This window comes from Gigantopelta aegis, chromosome 4, assembly GCF_016097555.1.
Source record: "Gigantopelta aegis isolate Gae_Host chromosome 4, Gae_host_genome, whole genome shotgun sequence".
NCBI classification, from domain to species: domain Eukaryota; kingdom Metazoa; phylum Mollusca; class Gastropoda; order Neomphalida; family Peltospiridae; genus Gigantopelta; species Gigantopelta aegis.
Window position 1 is genome coordinate 14,280,514 of NC_054702.1, and position 20,841 is coordinate 14,301,354.

At 33.5% G+C, this 20,841-nt stretch overlaps 1 protein-coding gene across 2 annotated transcripts in view; it reads left to right on the top strand.

The window, feature by feature from the left end:
* The window catches only part of LOC121372687 (HEAT repeat-containing protein 5B-like), a 128,339-nt gene that overhangs the window by 14,001 nt on the left and 93,497 nt on the right, over window positions 1-20,841 (top strand). For both annotated transcript variants that reach the window (XM_041499143.1, XM_041499144.1), the window contains exon 2: window positions 14,427-14,609. In XM_041499143.1, coding sequence (XP_041355077.1) covers window positions 14,484-14,609 — 126 coding nt within the window. In that variant the 5' untranslated portion in view covers window positions 14,427-14,483. The remainder of the gene's footprint in view (window positions 1-14,426; window positions 14,610-20,841) is intronic.

A 20,841-nucleotide genomic window follows, 5' to 3' on the forward strand; every position in this document is an offset into this window, starting at 1 on the left:
TCTTCTGTTTTTCGTAATGGATTTTGCATGTAATTATTTGCCTAAGTGTTAAATAAAAAATACTTTAAAATTACACACATATCAGCAATACCCATTTTAAAGTTGTTTTTCAAAATGGCTCTAACTCAACATACATAACAATTAATCTGACACTTTAGGACATTATTTTCTTTTTAAATACAATAATAAAAAATAAAATAGATATAATAATTTAAAAAAAATAGTTTTGATTACAGCAGATCTATGTGTTTTTGTTTAAGATGGTGTAGTTTTTTGTTTTTGTTTTTTGTTCCCAGCTGTGTCTAACTTTTTAAAGAGAAATAATATCTACATGTAAATGTTTATCTATATAAATGTAGTTCTTTGGCAATTGTTTTTTTTATCGGTGTTGTCAACAGGTTCTTTCATATATTGACTATTATTTGAAGTTTATTTTCAAAATGAGTAAATTTTACAGTATTAATTGTCCATCCTTGTCATGAATTCGTGCAACAGGGGACTCAGACTGTATGATGGATGAAATGCCCTACTTGGAGCAATATTTAGTCAACTTAAAGAAACATTTTAATTATTATTTTGTTTTTTCTACTCATAGTTAAGTCCATCATTGAATTTGAAGATTTTTTTTGGATTGTATTAATATGGATGAAAATGTATGTTTGTACTCTACATATATAATGACAAAATATGGCTTATAGAAAGCGCCCCCTCCCCCCAACCCCCATCACTAGAGGCTGCATATGACCTACTCATTAGAAATTGTTCCCACCCACTTCAGGGCCCATGCTTATAAACCTTAGTCTAGACTTTAATAAAGTCCAGACTTTAACGTCATGGCAACACCATTCAAATAGCATTACGTTAAAGTCTAGTCTATAAGCACGGGCCCAGGTATTGTTTTATGGGCATACTGCAAGTACATGTAAGGCCTGGGAATTCATAATCATAAAGTAGGCAAATGGGTTCCCAACCAGATACATGTATTCTAGGAGGGTTTGACGATGAACTAATTTTAATATTTTTCCCCCCTTTTTTTTCCCATATACATTTGAGTATTAAAAATATCACAATGAACAAATATTTTACTTGTAGGTACATGTGTTAATAAAAATGTTACAGGAATTGCCAAGGTCCATACACATTGGATCTTTTCATGAAAATATGACATATCCAAGTTACGTGTATTTGCATATACATGTATACAGTGTAATTTCTGCCTATTAACGAATCATTCACATTTTAGCTTTTCCTCTTAAAACAATGTTAGGTTTTTTTTTGTATATATATGCTTGGCACATACCTACCAAACACTGATGCAACTGTTGAGTCGGGCATTAATCAGTAGGTGTGTGCCAAGCATAACATCCTGTTTCAGTTGTTTTGAATTTTGGATCATGTTATGAAGTTAAACATTTGCTATATTATTTATAAGTAAACATAATACAAATGTAGATATTTTGCATCTGGTTTATAAACAATGAGTTTTATAATTCAATTGACATTGGATGAACAATGTGAGAGATGTCATAATACATGAAAGGATTGCTGCATGTGTCAAGAAGATGAGTGATAAAAGACCTGTTGTTGGGCTTCCTGTTAATATTCCCCACTGTACAAAGCCGAATTCCACCGACCTCATGAGATCAATATATGTGGTAGTGATAAACTGCATTGATTAACCCAGTTCTGATTTTGTTAACAACAACACTTTGCAGACCAGTCATTTGCAGGGCATCTGAAAAAAACATCATAAAGCATTAAGTTTGTCCATCTGGTGTCTGCATGTGTGTGTGTGGAGGGGGGAGGGGGGCAGGGGCACTGTTCAGATAGGGATGGCAGTGTTCTGTTACCTGTAATTTAGTCTAGTTATTAAGCCAGACATATTTTTTTTTAATGTAGTGTAATAGAAATTTTAGTTTCATGTGGTATGTATGGATGTGCATGTGTACATTTTATACAGAAGTTATTTTTTTTAGTGAACTGAAATGATTTCTTGTGTTTTTGATTAAAATTGAAAACGGGAGATTGTTCTGACATTTCAGTATTCAACAGCAAACAGTAGTACATATAAAACATTTTAAAAAATTTAATTAATGAGTACATTTCATTGGTTGTTTTGTGGGTTTTTTTGCAAAACTTTAATAATGTATTCTGTTTACTTGAATGTTCCAAGAGGTTGTCATTAAAAGATGAATGGTACTTTATGGTGTTCAGCCATTGATTGCTTTTCAACCAATATCAATATTCTGGCCGTGTGTCTCTTACCGATTATGTGCTGCCGCAGACACCGATCCGCTCAACATTGAAGCTAATATTCTCAAGGAGTTTCATGAATTCACATCGCGGTGTAAAACATTGCCAGTGTAGTTCATTATACAAAAATGATATTAATTCTTAACCCGAGTTGTCATGTAGGATTTGAGAAATGGTTGGATTTTTTTTTTAATTTTTTTTTTTGGGTGGGGGGGGGGGTGATTCAGTGCTTGAGCTGCATGTAAATATATATTTTTTTAAATCCAACATATTGGCTGCAGTTTGGTGAATTTGTTTAACATCGTCTTTGTTAGCCAAACAGAATGTTATAAATATGGGCACATTTATTATTGATTAACATTTTGGCAAATTTACGATAAAATAAATGTTTAAAATGTGACTTCAAAACAAACAGAACTTAAATGCTTGTTGATTTGATAAAGGGAGCTTTCTAACCTTAGGGGTCGAATTTCAATTTTTGGGGTGCACGGCAAGTGTTGCCTTTGGTTTAATAACAAAAATTAGAAATCGGAGGGGAACCAAGGCAAACTTCTTTTAATAGAGGGGCACCAAGGCAACTTATTTTCTATCAATTTTTTCAGACAAAAAATATTTCACCTTATGTCCTTGGACTCTAGCCTATACAATTTGTTTGTAATATATGTAATGTCATATATGTAACATATCTAATAGACAGTTAACCCAAGAGTACATTATTCTCAGATTGTTAGTACTTCCATGTACAGTTAAACGGAATTTTAAAATATTCTAGATATTATTAATAATCATGTTATGCACTTCATCATTTCTTCTAAACATACATATAGGTGGGATTTTTTTTCTAAGCAGATTTTTTATTTTAAAAACTAGACTGAAATGTACATAGTGATATATAGTTACAATATCAGGGTTTTTGCCAGAGGGTGCGAAGGGTAAAAATTGCGTACTGTAAAATCTTGGATATTAATAGATTGATTTTTAGAAAGATTATAGTAAGAGAACTGCTTTTTAAAATTTGTCAAAGAAATGCAGTCCAATTTCCAAAGATTTCAGACCCATAACCACCTTAATGTAGTAACCTTGGCACTTAAGATCAACTTTGTTTTTAGTACGTACCTTAAAATTATTTCTTTGGCAAAAAGTCTGAATATATATAGTTACAAAGTATATTATTTTCTAGAAATCAGTTTGGTTATGTTTCAGTTTGTAGCCTGAGATGATGTTCTCAGACTGATGCTATACTAATCGCAGTATCAATCTTTTATGAATCATTTGTGATGAATGTGTCGTCTCACATACTAAGATAGACATTCGGTGAGATAATTAGTCGTTTGACTCCACTCATACGGGATTCACATTGAGAGGAACTGCAGCAAAGCACATGGTTGGAAAGAATCCTGACCATTTTGTCGAGGTTTAGGAAAATATTGATCAAGTTTGTATGACTCACTGGTGTCTCATGCATTAACAGTTGTTTGTGAAGTCAGTGAAGGCATGGCACGTTTTTCACAGTGAAAGGCATTGTTACATGTGTTAGTCGTTATGTAGGAAGTGAGCTATCCGTGAACAAGGTTTTACCTGTAATGCTGGCATCTATATTTGGAAGAGTCGGGTTATTTTTGGTAAGTACATGTATATGTTAATATGTACAGGTACATGTGCATGTAGGAAGTGAGCTATCCGTGAACAAGGTTTTACCTGTAATGCTGGCATCTATATTTGGAAGAGTCGGGTTATTTTTGTAAGTACATGTATATGTTAATATGTACAGGTACATGTGCATGTAGAAGAAAACATACTAGGATGTTTTTGTTTTAATTTCCATACAACTTTCTTAAAAAAAGAAAAAAGTGGTGTTAATCTTGGATCACTATTAATGCTGCTTTTTGGTTTTTATGAAGTAAACAACCTATCTGGATGTATGCAAGATTTTAGGGGTGGGAGTACCCAGTAGCAATAACTGAAAAGGAGCATGTGTTTTCTTTTATGCAGTGCAACATTTTGATGATAGTTTAATTTCTTGTGTATGCTGTACATGTCTGAAATTTGAATGATTCCCAGGATTAGTGGTACGTTTACAAACTAGGATTTCCTTTGTTACATCAAACACTGGTATGTACTGTACTGTCTAGTGAAGTGTATATAACAGATCCATGTGATGTGCACAAGACTGATCACCCATATACGTTTTCTCCCGTCTCAACCACTGCCCAACAACTGTTACATCGAACACTGTGGTATGTACTGTACTGTCTGGTGACATGTATACATTGTATAAAAGATCCCTGTGATATGTACTGGGCTGATCACCTTTAATGGGTTTTCTCCCATCCAACCACTGCCCCATGGCTTGTATCAAACACTGTAGTATGTACTGTACTGTCTGGTGAAGTGTATATAAAAGATCCCTGTGATATGCACAGGACTGGTCACCTTTAATAGGTTTCTCTCATCTCAACCACTGCCCCATGACTGATACATCAAACACTGGGATAAGTATTGTACTGTCTGGTGAAGTGTAAATGAAAGATTGCTGTGATTTGCACAAGACTCGTCATTTCTAATGAGTTTTCTCCCATCTCAACCACTGCCCCATGACTTATATCAAACACTGTGGTATGTACTGTCTGTTATATCAAACACAGTGATTGTAGGAAAGTGCATATAAAAGATCCCTGTGAAGTGCACAGGACTAATCACCTTTAATAGGGTTCTCCCATCTCAACCACTTCCCCATGAGGGATACATCAAATACAGGGGTATGTACTGTCCTGTGAGGAAGTAGATATAAAAGATCACTTGTTACTTTTCCAGTAGGAGCCGCCAATATCACAGCATCGGGTTTCTTCTCTCTCTACTAAGTCTATAAATAACCATGTGGTAGACACCAAATTTTATAAACATTGTTTTTAAAAAAGAAGTTTGTTTTGTTTAACGACATCACTAGAACACATTGATTTATTAATCATTGGCCATTGGATGTCAAATATATCGTCATTTTGACACAGTCATATAGAGAAAACACCTTAATTTTTCCATTAGTAGCAAGTGATCTATTATATGCATTATCCCACAGACAGAATAGCACATACCACAGCCTTTGATATACTAGTTATGATGCACTAGCTGAACATTGTTTAAAATGTGCTCAGTTATCAAAATTCATTTCTCAAACTAATTTTAGAAATTCCATACAGCACACATGGTCATATAAATATTAATAATGTCTGTTTCCTTGAAAATGAGCGTTTATTGTTTAATGGGGGAGGAGGGGCAGCAGAAAACTAAAAAAAAATTGCAAAATTTGTTTACCAATAAAGACATAGAGTAGAGTACGTTCTGGTTAATTACTCTTTACTTGCTTCATTTGTATTAAAGATAATCAATGTCAGATTGTTTACCTGCACACAGTAGATTTCTTTATAAGACAATCGTGTTATTTTCTCTTGCTGCCCTGGCCCAAAGTTCATCTGTATAAATAATCAATTATAATTAATTAGCTGACGAACAAGATTATTTCAGCTGTAAATTATAACCTTCAGATTTATATGTAGGTTTAATTAATGAATAGAGCAGGCTCATCTGTGGGTTTGAGAAAAGTCACATTGTGTGTTATATAAAGGAAATAAAGCTCAAGTTACATGTAATAACATACATGAATGGCTGCAACAGTTGGCTTTTAAATTGCAAGTGTTAATTCAAGATCACAACTGACTGACAATTAAGTAATTGATTATAATCAATGGTTATGGTACAATATGGTACACTTTTAGTTTGTAAAAAACATTTGTTATATTATCTTATAACATTAATATGTGTGCAAACTGTATTTAATTTTTTTTTATTAACATGTTTTTTATTTGAGCAATGAGATTTGTAAACACAAATTACAAATTGGTGTAGAGCAAAGTTCTTTAAAAATGTATGTTTCTGTGTCTTTGGTTGGCAGTCCTCTGAGAATTGAACATAAAGTTTGCATAACCCATTTATGGGTTAATACACAAAATTAATTTCTGCGTAACCAACCATTATGTCCATGTAAGTAATGTCCTACATTTAATATGAAAATGAAAGATACATGTAGGTCATGCAGATTTGTGTGACCAAAACTGTCCTGAATTCTCTGTTTTTAGAGGCCTGTGGTTTACCAGCTTTGTCTCGCCCATTCGAAGTAAAAATGAGAGATATATGGGTGTTACTTTTCCAGCGGCAGTGGCATCAAAGTTTACATTAAAGTTTAATTTTAAAATTTCGCGTTTAGATATGTTTTTCACAAACCGTCGTTCCTACTTCAATAAAACTTATGTTTTTAGCTGCACGTATGGATGTTCATCACAGTGCATGTGAAAAGAATATTTTTAAATTTTAATTTTTAAATTTTTATTAAAATACTTGTGTATTTAGCTTAATGTTGAAGTTTTGCATTTAGTTCCATTTCGGGGGCGGGGTGTGGCCCAGTGGTAAAGTGCTCGGCTGACGTGCAGTTAATCTAGAATACGACTGGCTGAACCTGGGTGATGACCAGTCACTGTAGAGATATCATCCAGTCAAATAGGTGTGATTGAAATTGATAGCTTTTTGATATATATAAGTTAACCTGGAAATTATTACTTTGTGACGCATAAGCGTAAATGCCGTAAATAAGTTTTGAACCTGGTTATTTTTAGGATATGTGAGAAATAGAATACTCTGTTCGTATTACTATTAGATGCCATTTATTTGACAACTTGCTTAAAAACATATCCTACTAGCTTTCGCTTGTTAGATACACTTTAAAACCAATTGTAAGATAAATGCTATTTTAAATGCCACTCATGTTCATTACAGTATACGTGATAAAAATAAAAAATAAAATTAAAATTAAAATTAAATGTTTTGTTTGTTTGTGGGGTTTTTTGGGGGGAGGGGTTTGGGGTTGGGTTGGGGTTTTTTTTAATTGCATTGAGATGAACACCTTATAGATGCAACTATCAGCGACACAGAATACATTTATGATAGGTAATACATTTAATTCTAGTCTCTTTTTTTTAGGTTTTACTGTAATCTAATACTAGCAATAGTTGCAATTAATTACCCAGTATATACATGTATGTGGCTGTTCTCCAAATTTAATTACATTGTAAATTGTCTATCACACTGTCATAGCCTAGATTGTGTTAATTTTTACTATAATTAACATGTGATGAATGCTGAAAATAGAGGAATAATGGATGCGTGTGTTACATCTAGGCTGTGTATGCAGCTGCTGTAACGAGATCTGCAGCTTGCTACAGGTAATCGCGACTACCTTGGGGCCACTTTAACATTTGCTGTAAGTGTCTGGAGAACGATACTAGTAGTTCCTGTTCATAACTGGATGAAAATAGCATATCATTTGGTTGATTTAGACTAGCTACATGTGTATGCTAGTATATAGAATTTGGGAATATACATAGAACTGTTCTTTGTTGTATTTGGAAGAAAAGTACATAAATGTATGTTGTGTAAATTACTGTTTTGTGTGAAGAAACTGAATTCTCAAGTTGTAAGTATTTTGTAAATTGTGAATAAACAGTATGCATTTATGTTATGTACATTTTCATATGGGGAAAAAGGCATAATGATGCCAATACGGTTGTTAGACTTGGGCTTTTATGTTTCATTTTTATTCATGGATGTTCTTTTAGGAACAAGAATAGGGGGGAACAATGTCCTGAAAAAAAAAAAAACCTTTTTTTTTCATGTGTTAATGTGTAATAATTAGACTTCTCATAGATTAAAATTAGAAGAAGAAAAAAGAAGCCTATTGAAAACAATAAAAGTACTCGACTTCAAAATGAGCAATGAATTAACTAACCAGACAGTACCAGTCTTCAATTTTTATATGCTGTAAAATTAATAAATTTTGTTATATATGCGGCATCAGCCAAATTAAGCAGATATTGTTGCCAGCTCCATTACAAATATGACCAGGTCTATCAGACTTAGTGTTGTGTAAAATTAGTTGTCGCTAATTCTCTCTTTATTGATTAATTCATCGGGTATTTTGTCCTGACCTCAGCTGACCGGCTAGTAATGAGGTTATATCAGCCCGTCAGTATCAAGAGATGGGGCTTGCTGCTTTGCCAGGGAAATTAATGAAGTGGATTTTTTGTGGTATCAGTATGTCTGGTATTATGCGTAGTGGTATATTATTATTATTAGTCATATTTCACATCATAGTGGTATATTATTATTATTAGTCATATTTCACATCATAGTGGTCATATTTCACATCATAGTGGTATATTATTATTATTAGTCATATTTTATATCATAGTGGTATATTATTATTATTAGTCATATTTCACATCATAGTGGTATATTATTATTATTAGTCATATTTCACATCATAGTGGTATATTATTATTATTATTAGTCATATTTTACATCATAGTGGTATATTATTATTAGTCATATTTCACATCATAGTGGTATATTATTATTATTAGTAGTCATATTTCACATTGTGTTTGGTGAAGTTCAGGCAGAACCAGTGTGGTTCATAGTAATCAAATTAGTTTAATACCTGTTATGTGAATATTAACATGAGTTGAGGAAAATACTTCTTTTTTCTTTTTTCTTTTTTAAATTTCCTGTTCTATTCCACACTCTTGTGCTACATGTAGGTAATTCAGAAACATGTTCTCTCTGCTGTTTATGAGACTTAAAGCCGCACACCCTAGTTCCATCCAGCGAAAATAAATTATAATTTGGTTAATCTACAAACCTGTAACACACTTAGATCACGTTTTTATCAAATGGAGTGGAAAAGCAACTTTATATCGATAAATACCATGGGAATCCCCATGTCCCAATTGCTTGAAATAATTTTGAAAGTTAGTATTCTGATGTCACCGGTAGATGTCGCTCGAAGCACAACAATGCCTACGTCACGACAAATTTCACAGACTTGGGGTGCGTTCGTTTCACCTCTCCTGGACATGTTCCAACTGTTCTGTCCTGGTTGTATCCCCTCTCCAGATATCGTAAGACTTAGCAAAATTATTGGTTTTAAGGGTTTGTAACGTTTTGTATTGAGACACTTACTTGTCTGAACTTTATTGTTACTGAAAATGTTCACGAACTGTGAACAAAAATCTCACAAATGAACAATAACAAATCGGATGTTGATTGCGCGAACCGTGCACGAGAAAACAAACCGAACCAAAATGATAACGGTCACGTGATATACCAACATCTGTGACATTGAAATGGAAATATCCCCTCTAAAAATAGATTGGACCTCGCTTGCTTAACGGTTTTTTCTCGACAACACGTTTTGTGAAAAAAAGCAAAAAATGCATTTCGTGGTTTTACAAACATCAGGATTACCAAAAAGCACTTCAGGTGAATGGAAATGTGTTTTTTAAATAATAAAATATAAGTAAAGTGCAATTTTATTTGTGAAAAATGGGGTTTAATAGCAAAAAACAACGCCGTAATGGTTAACAAATAAACGTAACCAGGGTGTGTCCCTTTAAAGATTATACAGCAAAAATTTCTAAACTGAATTGGAACCACACAAAGAATTTAGTTTAAAGAGATGTTCATTTTATCAAGGTTTGGGTTGGGAGGGGTGAGGAATTAGTTATAATATAAAATAAATAAATAAATAAATAACTATATTTCTTTGTCTTCTCCAAAAATACTTGACCAGTTCCAATTAAATATTGTGAAAATTTTCCTTGACACATGTAGAAATAAATTTAAACATTTTGTTATTTTTTCCCCCAGGGGCCTCAGAGGTTGGGGTTCAAATTTCTTTAGATACAAATATGTACTAGACCATTTACAAGTAAATTTGGTGGGAAACTTACTTGACCCATGGAGAAACTATATTGTGAATTTTGTCATTGTGGATTTGGTCATTCTGAAACACCTGCCATATGGAGGAAGAAATTAAGCCAATTAAAAAAAAATGCTACAACTAAATAGTTTTCATTGACCAATGTGAAACAAAATCATGATTTTGGTCATTAAAACCCCTCAGGAAAATATTATAGGTGTTGTACACTCCATGAGTATGGTATATGGTGACCATTTATGTCCATGAGCCTCTTTGTTTTTTTTTTGGTTGTGGTGTGTGTGTGTGTGTGTGTGTGTGTGTGTGTGTGTGTGTGTGTGTGTGTGTGTGTGTGTGTTAATGTTATGTTTAAAAAAAAAAAATTAATCAGAAATCATGGCTGATTGAGCAGAAAAACAATTATAACAGCATAATTGGCTTTCTGTGTGAGAGAGCTCTTGATCAATAGGTCGGTGTAAGTGCTTTGTCTTGGATTCACATGTTTTTGAAAATATTTGGGTTAAACAGTGTATTTGGAAAACAAAATCCCACAGACAGTTATAAATGTCCTTTATTTGGCTGATGGAGAATTCTAGATTGAGTAATCAAATATATATGTGATAAATACATTTATACATGTGTCTATTATACAGGGCAGGATTTTCTAATTGCAACGAAGTAAAAAAAGTGAAATATATGTATTACTTTGGTGGTGGCATCAACTTTTGCATTTAATTTTAATGTTTACCTGTAGATCAATTTCACACAAACTATGAGTATAAGTCCTAGTTGATGAAACTTGGTTTATAGTTGCACAGTTGCACCTATGGATGTTCATCTCAGTACAATACACAAAACATTTTGTACGGTAGGCGAGACATTTAAATCGGCAGAATTCTTATCATTTTTTTAAAATTATTTTTGTATTATTATTGGGGGATGGGGGAGAGATGTAGTGATGGTAGGTGTGACTTGCCTCTCCTGATAGACATCACCCTGCTGCGCATCTGTGCTACAGATAGAATTAGGTTAAATTTTATATGGATAAAATATTTATTGTAGGATTTGGAGATTATTTGAAGAAATGTCTGTTGACTCATTGACATCAATGTTTGTCACATTGATTCATTGATTTATTTACCTGTATAAGCCATTATTGTTGTTATTGTTAAAAGAACACACCTGAAAACACACCCTGCAGACAGCATTGGTCAACTAGGTTGGTGTTTATTGGTTTGTGTCTGCTGACTGGGGATGCTGGTAAGCTGCAGCTGAGGGCTGGTTATCATTGTTTGTATCACACATCAAAGTGAACACCTTTCGTAGTGATAGATCTACTTAAGATACCTTGCCCAGCCACAAGTACAGCTACTTATCTGATTTTGCCAATTTTTATCTCTTGCAGACTTTTAGCATAGTGTGTGTGTCTTTTATCTTCATGTACCTGGCTTCTATCAGCTCGGAATAGCTGGTCAAAGATCTTGATCACTTGCCAATTTTTTTTTAATTTTTTTTTTTTTTTTTTTTAATTCTTAGTTTTTTAACAGTATGTCTGTTAAAAATATATACATCTACATGTATATAACAATGGTTTTTCAGTTGATAACGTTTTTAATAAATATACTGGTTTTTACCAATATTTTATCATTGCTAACTTACAATGTATGTAGGGTTAAGTATTACTACAAACAGGTGGGTGTGGTGTATGTGTGTATAAATTTTGAATTGTTTGCACTGATTCTTAAGTCAAGAAATTTATGTGCACACCTTATTTTCCAGGTTCGTTACATAAATGAAAATAATTCAAAGATACTATTGTCATTGGACATTGTAACAATATTAAACATACATATATACATGTAAATTGTGTTTTGTCTACTTTGTATTATAAGGTGCACAACTTCAGTCACTGATGACTGATATGTACCGTACTATACTGTCTGGGATGCTGCTTATAAAAGATCCTATGCTGCTAATTGGAAAGAGTGTGTGTCTCCAAATATAAATGGTCATTCTAAAAGAAAACTTACTGCAATAATTTAATCTGGTTTACAGTACAGTACTTACACAAACGCTTCTCACTGACCTTTATTGTGGTAATATAATTTAATTTTGCATTTTCTGTTTCATTGGTTCATTAAGAATGGGACTGGGTAGGGAATAAAAGAAACGGAAAGATGTCTTTACTTCAAAGAATAATTGATTTCATTATCTCCCCCATCCATAGTGGGGGATATTTAAACAAGAAAGAAAAAGGTGTCTGTAACATTACAGAATAATCAAGATAGTGCATCAGCTAGGAGATATCGGTGATTGGTTTGTTGGACTCTTGAGCTGGGTTTTCTTCATCGCTTTCTCTCTCTCTTGTGTAACAAGGCTAGGGAATCATTGGTTAAAAAAAAAAAAAAAAGTATTTTCCCGGTGGGAGCTTCTTTCTGAAAAATTGGAAATACTATTAACTTTGACTTTATTGTCCTTTCACAAGTTCAGATGTTCATAATCTATTAGATGTGTATAAAAACAGAATTGTGTTTTTGTTTTTGAAGAAACATTTGAGTACCGTATGTATCTTTTTAAAGCTGATAATGCAACATTAATTTGCAAAAGTGTTGCTGCCTGGTTTATGGTGATGATTTAAAAGCTAATAAGTGTTTTATCACATGCCAACCGCTTATTAATGGTGGACAACAATGACATGTATTCCTGCACTAACCACCGGCCTCGGTGGCGTCGTGGCAGGCCATCGGTCTACAGGCTGGTAGGTACTGTGTTCGGATCCCAGTCGAGGCATGGGATTTTGAATCCAGATATAGACTCCAAACCCTGAGTGAGTGCGCCGCAAGGCTCAATGGGTAGGTGTAAACCACTTGCACCGACCAGTGATCCATAACTGGTTCAACAAAGCCATGGTTTGTGCTATCCTGCCTGTGGGAAGCGCAAATAAAAGATCCCTTGCTGCTAATCGGAAGAGTAGCCCATGTAGTGGCGACAGCGGGTTTCCTCTCAAAATCTGTGTGGTCCTTAACCATATGTCTGACACCATATAACCGTAAATAAAATGTGTTGAGTGCATCGTTAAATAAAACTTTTTTCTTTTTTTTTCCCTGCACTAGCCAGTAGTCGGGTAAATGTTTGCAACATGATCTGGAAAACGCATTACTTGATTTCAGTACAAGTAATCATGTATATTATGGGTTTGTAGCAATATGTCTTGTTTATTGTTCCTTCCAGGATTTAAGATTATGGAGATGATAGTGACTGCAAATTTGTAAAATTGAATAATAGAAAGGTGCAAGAATGATTGACAAGGGCTAGGTTCTTGATCACCTATTACTGCATGGTTTGAAAATTGTTCACAGTTAAGATCCTGTAGGAAATCTTGATGGAAATGCTGCTTGTTACTAATTTTAGTAGAAATTTGATGATCGTTCCACAGATACAAAATGTGACCTGGAAGTTATACAAATGTATGCCAACTCTTAGAAGATTTTTTTTTTTCATGCATTAAAGTTGGGATATGATTTTTATCACGCATGGTTATTTAAAATGTTGTTCAGACTTTACAAATGTATATTCAACAATTCATTTCTAAACTATTGCTTTATGTAATTGGGGGTTAAAGGTCTGGAGACCTTTTTCTACATAATTGTACTTACATGTAACATATTATACATTTGTAAAGTTTACAAAGCATTTTTAGTTCTCAAATCACTGCAGGGCTCCAAATAGCGGCCTGTGAAAAGCAGTCATTTTTTAGAGCTAGCAGGTGAAATAAAAATTCACCTGCTAAAATTATTTTTAAAAATCACAGGTAATTTTTCAGGAGATTGATGTATGTACGATCATCTAATCTTCTATTTAGCTGAGACTGAGCTAGTGATTCTGTTATGTTTTAAGTTTATAATGTCCTAAAATACATCTCAGAAGGCCTAATTTTCCACACACTGTTTCTAACCCTCCACTCAACCCATGCTGTCTTATTTCCAGCAGGCCATTTTTTTTTTAGCAGGCCATATTTTTGGGAGCCTGCAATTTTAAAAAATCCCTCAGCTATATTTGTTTTCCTAATTCAAGCACTGGACTGGTATGTTAAAGGCTGCGATATGTGCTACCATTGTTATTGAGAAAGTTTATATTAATATATACATGTATCTATTAAAAAACCCATCCCAACAATGCTGCTAAAAGTAATAGTAGCATGTGTATTTTTTCCCTACAACTTTAAATGCAATTACCATACATAGATGTAGGGTGTTGAGCATATCATTCTTTTTAGTTTCATACTTGCAATGTGAACTGTCTGTAACACAATTTTCACTGTTGTGTTTTTAAGATAATTTCTTAATTGAAATTGTGTTTTAAATTACAGATTTTTATGCTGAGTGTGTGCTCTTGAATTGGTGATCAGTATCCACAGGACATCACCATGGAGCTGGCACACAGTCTTTTACTCAACGAGGAGGCCCTCAAGAGGATCCAGGAATCCAAAAAACCTGTCTTCGTATTTGAATGGCTGCGCTTTCTCAACAAAGTTCTTGGAGCTGCACAAAAGGTATTTTAATAGGTGCTGTTTGCATAACAATGCAGGGATGTCATTAGTGGGTGGCTCTTTCACCACATATTTATTTAATGTTTGCCAGGTTTTCAAACATTTTGTGCAACCTGAAACTTATTCCTGTTCTTATTTTTTGACAAAAATCTCACAATAACTTCTCAAATTTTAAAACCCTGAAAGCTTTTGTCGATTTTTTGTGCAAAGTGATTTTTATCTCTGTTTTGAGAATGACAGAGTTTTTTTTTTATATTACATCATTGTGCAGTCTTTATCTTTAATAGTTCCTGCCAGTGCACCAGGACTGGTATATCAAAGGCCATGGTATGTGCTATCCTTTTGTAGGATGGTGCATATAAAAGATCCCTTGCTACTAATGAACAGAATGTAGTGGGTTTCCTCTCTTAGAGTATATATCAAAATTATCAAATGTTTGACATCCAATTATCGATGATTAATAAATCAGTGTACTCTAGTGATGTCATTAAACAAAGCAAAGTTTAACTTTTATCTTTAACGTAACTAGAATGTTTGGAACTACAGTAATTAACTTCTTTTTTTGTCTTCTTTTGTTTCTCTTTTTTTCTCTCAAAATAACAGTTACTGTATTTCCTTCATTGTGTAATTTAAAGTATTCCCCATTATAGTAGTTTGTGGTACCAACTTTTTCACACACACACCAACTGCATAAAAAGCTTAGTGAAGTTTCGAAACAGCCTGTGTGATATATTGGGCTGCTGTTAACTTCTTGTATGTACTACATGTATTACTCTGACAACAGCATAAAGCATCAGTTGTTTAAATTACTTCGATGTAATTCAAGTTGGCACTAATGGATGATGAGTCCAAGTCCTGTGTAGAAGATCTTCACTTCAAGTATTATTGCTATTCTCAACGTACACTGGTACACTGAATACTTTTTGAATTTAAGCAACAGTTTCTTCATACCAGTAATTGGCATGAGTTCAACCCGTACCCCGTTTCAATGGTTAGGTTAGTTTTAGGTTTAGGGTTAGGGTTAGTGTTTAGAGCCTTTGATATAGAGGGGTACGGGTTGAAATCTTTCGCAGTAATTAAGATCTGTTGTGTCAGGTTGTCCTTCCACCATTGTAGTTCTGAAATAATTTGCATCCATCCACCTAGCCATCTATTCACCCAACTATCATCCATCCATCTATCTATTCATCCATCCATCCATCCCATCCCATCCCATCCCATCCCATCCCATCCCATCCCATCCCATCTGTACATCCGTACATACATCCATCCATCTGTACATACATCCATATGTCCACATCCCCATTACAAACCCTTGTTTTTCTAGTTCTTTAATTTGACATTCATGAATAATTTGTAATAGCCTCAAGATGTAGTAATAATATTATATTGTCAATTGCCTTGAATTGTTTCTTGCGCACTTATCAAGGACGTAGATGTTATTGGAAAGGGCAAAGGCCAAAACTAACCTAATAAATGTTCAATTCTGGTATTGATGTGTAATGACAAAATTAATGTGTGTAGAGCCTCTAAGTGATTCACTTTAAAGATTAGCTGAATCAGTAAGGATATATTGGTTTGAGGAAGACGAGCACATAATCTTGTTATATTGGTAAGTGTACAGTACTGACGCCAATACACACACATGTAAATACACACATGTGCACAGACAGCAATTAACACTGGTCTTAAGTACGAGAGATGTCTTGTAAACATCTTGTCTCTTAATGTTTGACATAAAATCCATCTTGTTGATTGAAATTCTATTCTGGTATCTGGAATCGCTAAATAGTGGTTTCTGGCCATTTCTGATTAACGAAGACCAAAGCCATATTTACTTGATAGGAAATCAGTAATTGGACACAAAATTGAGGTGTTAGTGACCCTGAATCTAAGCTTGATTGAGTCCGAGCTTTTAAAGTGCTTTTATCGCTGTACAGTGTTTGTTCTTAAACCATCAGTAGTGTTTGATGGGAAGAGTATTTGATTGTTTACACTCCATATAACTACAATACACGGTGATCTCATTTTGTTTGCTCATTGTGTTGTTGGCTGCTTCAAAAGAACAAGATTAAAGCATCCTGTTTCTAAGTAACTTAGATGTATCATAAGAAACTGAGTTTGAGAAACTCAATTTCTCATTTAATCAATGAAAATAACTGTCAATAATTGATAGATATTGGTTTTGTTTTGAAAACATGTGAAAGTATTTGAAGGGTACACAGGAATAACGTGTTATGTCACACTTTTTGTAAGGTGATATTTTTAATTTTAACTTTTACAGCTCCGCAATTGTGGAATATTTATACCTAAGATAGCATAATTTACCAACTACTTTTTAATGGCCTTTTATAGGTTTTTAATTTAGTATGTCATTGTGATCTTGACATACTGGTACACGGCCGTTATAATACTATCTTTTTGGACATCATAGGTTATTCCTGTGGACCTTTCATATAATGTTAATATTTAGTTCTGTAGTTTCTCTCTCACTAGCTAAATCAAGTTTGAAAATAACCATGTGTAAGACATCAAATAGATGTAGTTTGGAAGGTTTCATCTTTCCTCTCCTTTCCAGATGCAATTTATACATGTATTTGATTGTGGCTGATTTTGTACATGTTGCATTCAATACCAATTTAACGTTAAAAAAAACCCAAAACAAATATACAAATAAAAACAAAATACAATTTCTTTTTTTTTACAAAAGTACACATTACAGGACAGTTTTTTGTATTTTGTATTACTTGTGTGTATGGAGTACACATGATACACCAATGCATCAGAGTTCCGTAATTAGAGGGGATGATTTTCCACGATCACGGAAAAACAGACGGAATTGCGGAATTTAGTAACTGAAACGGAATTTGCGATTAAAAAATAACCTTCAAAAGTTGTATTTCTTGTTCAAGCACCATAATAAATATTTTTGGTAGTTTTAAGATTCAATATTGATAATATACGCATAGTGTTTTGGTATGCGAACATTTATGGAGTGCACTGTATGCCTAAATATTTTCAGAACCGTTAATTCTCAGAAGTTACGCTTAATTGCCATAAGCTTGCAACAAAGCATGTGACTGTTTACCCGTGTCACTTTACACAGTGAAATTTAACTTGAAATATAAAAATAAACATGTACTAATACAATTTTAGAATGTTGATTATATAATAAGATTTCTAATACGTTCAATTTTGATATTTTTCAATAATACTTATTACGATTCATAAGCATAGCCAATTTACACAACGCTTTCGTTGGAAAACGTAATTTCGTAAAACTTCAGGCATATTCGTTAATCTGTACGGAAACATTTCACATTTATAGTTCGTCCCACGGCGAATGCCTTTTTTTATGCTACGGAATTTACTGCACATTATTTATTTCTGAACCGATTGTTTTCTAAATTGCACACAAAAATAGCATTTTACTTTTCTTCTCACCGGTTTATTATTGTAACACATGTAGCACGTGCTACAGACCCTGCGGTTCAGGAGGTCCTGCGGTGAGGCATTGTGTACATTTTCCCCAGGTCATTTTTTACCTCTCCCCGAGGGGGTTGCAAAATATATATCTTGGGAATTGGGCTCAGCTGTTATTTGTGCTACTGGCCCCACTGATCCTTAAACCGGCTCTGAATATATAATTCTAGGCAAATATTTTTCTTTAAAAGTTATAAAATAATGTCGAAACTTTAAACGATCGACAGAACAGTGCTTAGTTTCGGTTCACTGCCACTGGCCTATATCCAGATTGACCCGACCTCGTTTGAATATATAATTTGTGCACACGGCACGCTAGTTAGGTTACAGAGCAACAATGTGTAATCGAGTGAGTACTAAAGTACTGTCAGAAATAAAATTAAAATGATTTTTGTCGATTATTTCTTACATATTAAACAGACACGTAAATATTTTGTAAATATCTATTTAAGGATAGTCTACCTAATTTAGCATTTACTTAATCTTGAAATTAAAAGAAAGAGGTCAGTAAACAAGTGATTTGTGCTCTTTATTGGAACAGACTATAACACATTTTGGTCGATATGTGTCAATTTCATTGCTGTTACAATATTTGAGGGACCATTTCTGATTATGGTTTACCCCTATTTTTCTCAATTTTTTTTTATTTGTAGACATTCATAAGTAACTTTTAAGCAAAACTGTCAAGAACCATTTTGAGTTTGTGATCTATTATACCGGTATTAAAGGTGTTATCTCAAAGTTGCATAATGACAGCTATTGCAAATCATGTTTTTATTAAATTTTGCTTTAACATTTAAAGAATACACCTTTAACTACATGCCCATAAATGATTATAGGAAATAATTTGATCTACTAGTAGAAAATACGTTTTTATTGGAGAATCTTTATTACAAACAGATGCTCTCATATAACTTCTGATATAGCACCTTTAAGTGGTTGCAAGATTGTGTAAACTTCTAAAGTACTACCCTGAGTGAGTGCTCCGCAAGGCTCAATGGGTAGGTGTAAACCACTTGCACCGACCAGTGATCCATAACTGGTTCAACAAAGGCCATGGTTTGTGCTATCCTGCCTGTGGGAAGCGCAAATAAAAGATCCCTTGTTGCCAATCGGAAGAGTAGCCCATGTAGTGGCGACAGCGGGTTTCCTCTCAAAATCTGTGTGGTCCTTAACCATATGTCTGACGCCATATAACCGTAAATAAAATGTGTTGAGTGCGTCGTTAAATAAAACACTTCTTTCTTTCTAAAGTACTAATATTGAATTTATGTTCACTAAATATGCTGGTCATAATTAATAATTTATTCTGTAATTCAAAATAATCAGTTATCTTGCAGTTTTCAATTAAAAGTTTGTTTAATGGTAAATGAAATTGACACACATCGACCAAAATGTGTTATAGTCTGTTCCAATAAAGGTCACAAATCTGTTTACCGACATCTTTATTTCAATTTCAAGAGTAAACATCACCTTATACATCGATGAGAGCCCAAACAAGTGAATGCTCAATTAGGTAGAGTATCATTAAATAGATATTTATAAAATATTTACTTGTCACTTTAATATGAAAGAAATAATTGACAAAAATCATTGTTATTCTATTTCCGACATTACTTTAATAATTCTTACGTGTGCCCGTTTGTTTTTTTGGTTTTTTGGTTCACGCTTTGTAATCATACTGAAACTAATAAAATGTTGTTTTGGCAACTAATGTAAGATTACGAACAATGCATTACCAAAGTTCTTGTTCATATTTTCGTGAAAATTGTGGGGTTTGTCAACGGTGTGTTTTGTTTATAAATGAAACTTACCCATAATCCATCAGATGAAATGAAACTGAAAGCCACACAATCAACATTATTTATTGTTTGAATTTAAGGGAGAATGGATCTCTTTATTATTATTAAATACAAACAATAATTAACCGTAATTAAGTTTGTGGCTTTGTTTTAACAGCGGCTTATTTAAAGATACGGTTTATTTATGGATGAAGGTGGGAACCAAGTGGTGCGGTTTATACACTTCTTCTTTTTTTTAAAGTTTGTTTACAGGTATTTAAAAAAATAGCAATAGCAAATCAGCTCAGAGCTGGAACAACAAAACAAATGTATATAGTTTATAACAATAAAACATGACACTAATTGAATACAAAAACGGAATTTGCAAAAATCTTGAACGGAATGTGACAAAATATGAAACCGAAAATCATCCCCTCTACATAATACACAAGGAAAATACAAAAATATTATGATTGTGGTGCATGTTGTGTATGCCCGGGGTGTGATGACCTGTGAAGTTTTCTATTACCCGGTACTTGAATAAATATGTTGGGAGATGTGGTTTTGAAGATGGAAAGGAAATACTGCCAAATGAATCAGCGGCTTACACCCAACAGCTGCAACAATATTAAGTAAACTGTCGATCTAAATGGAGTGTATGCAGAAATGTCAGCAAAATAAGTACTGGCCAAAAATACATGTCAATAAATAAACAAAATTGAAAACTTGTTTTTTTTCTCTGTGTGCCTTATAGCAGCAAGTACACATTCATGTTTATATAGAGATTGTGTTTATGCCAGTTGCCTGTAAGCAGTGGTATAACTACTATACGGCTTGTCAACTTCAGTTCACAGTTTTGGACCAACAATTTAGCAAAGTTGTTAGAAAGATAGCATTGTTAGATCAGTAAATTAGTTCCTTGCAAATCATGATAATAAAATGTGTGCCTTACATTTGTGGTGTAATCTGTG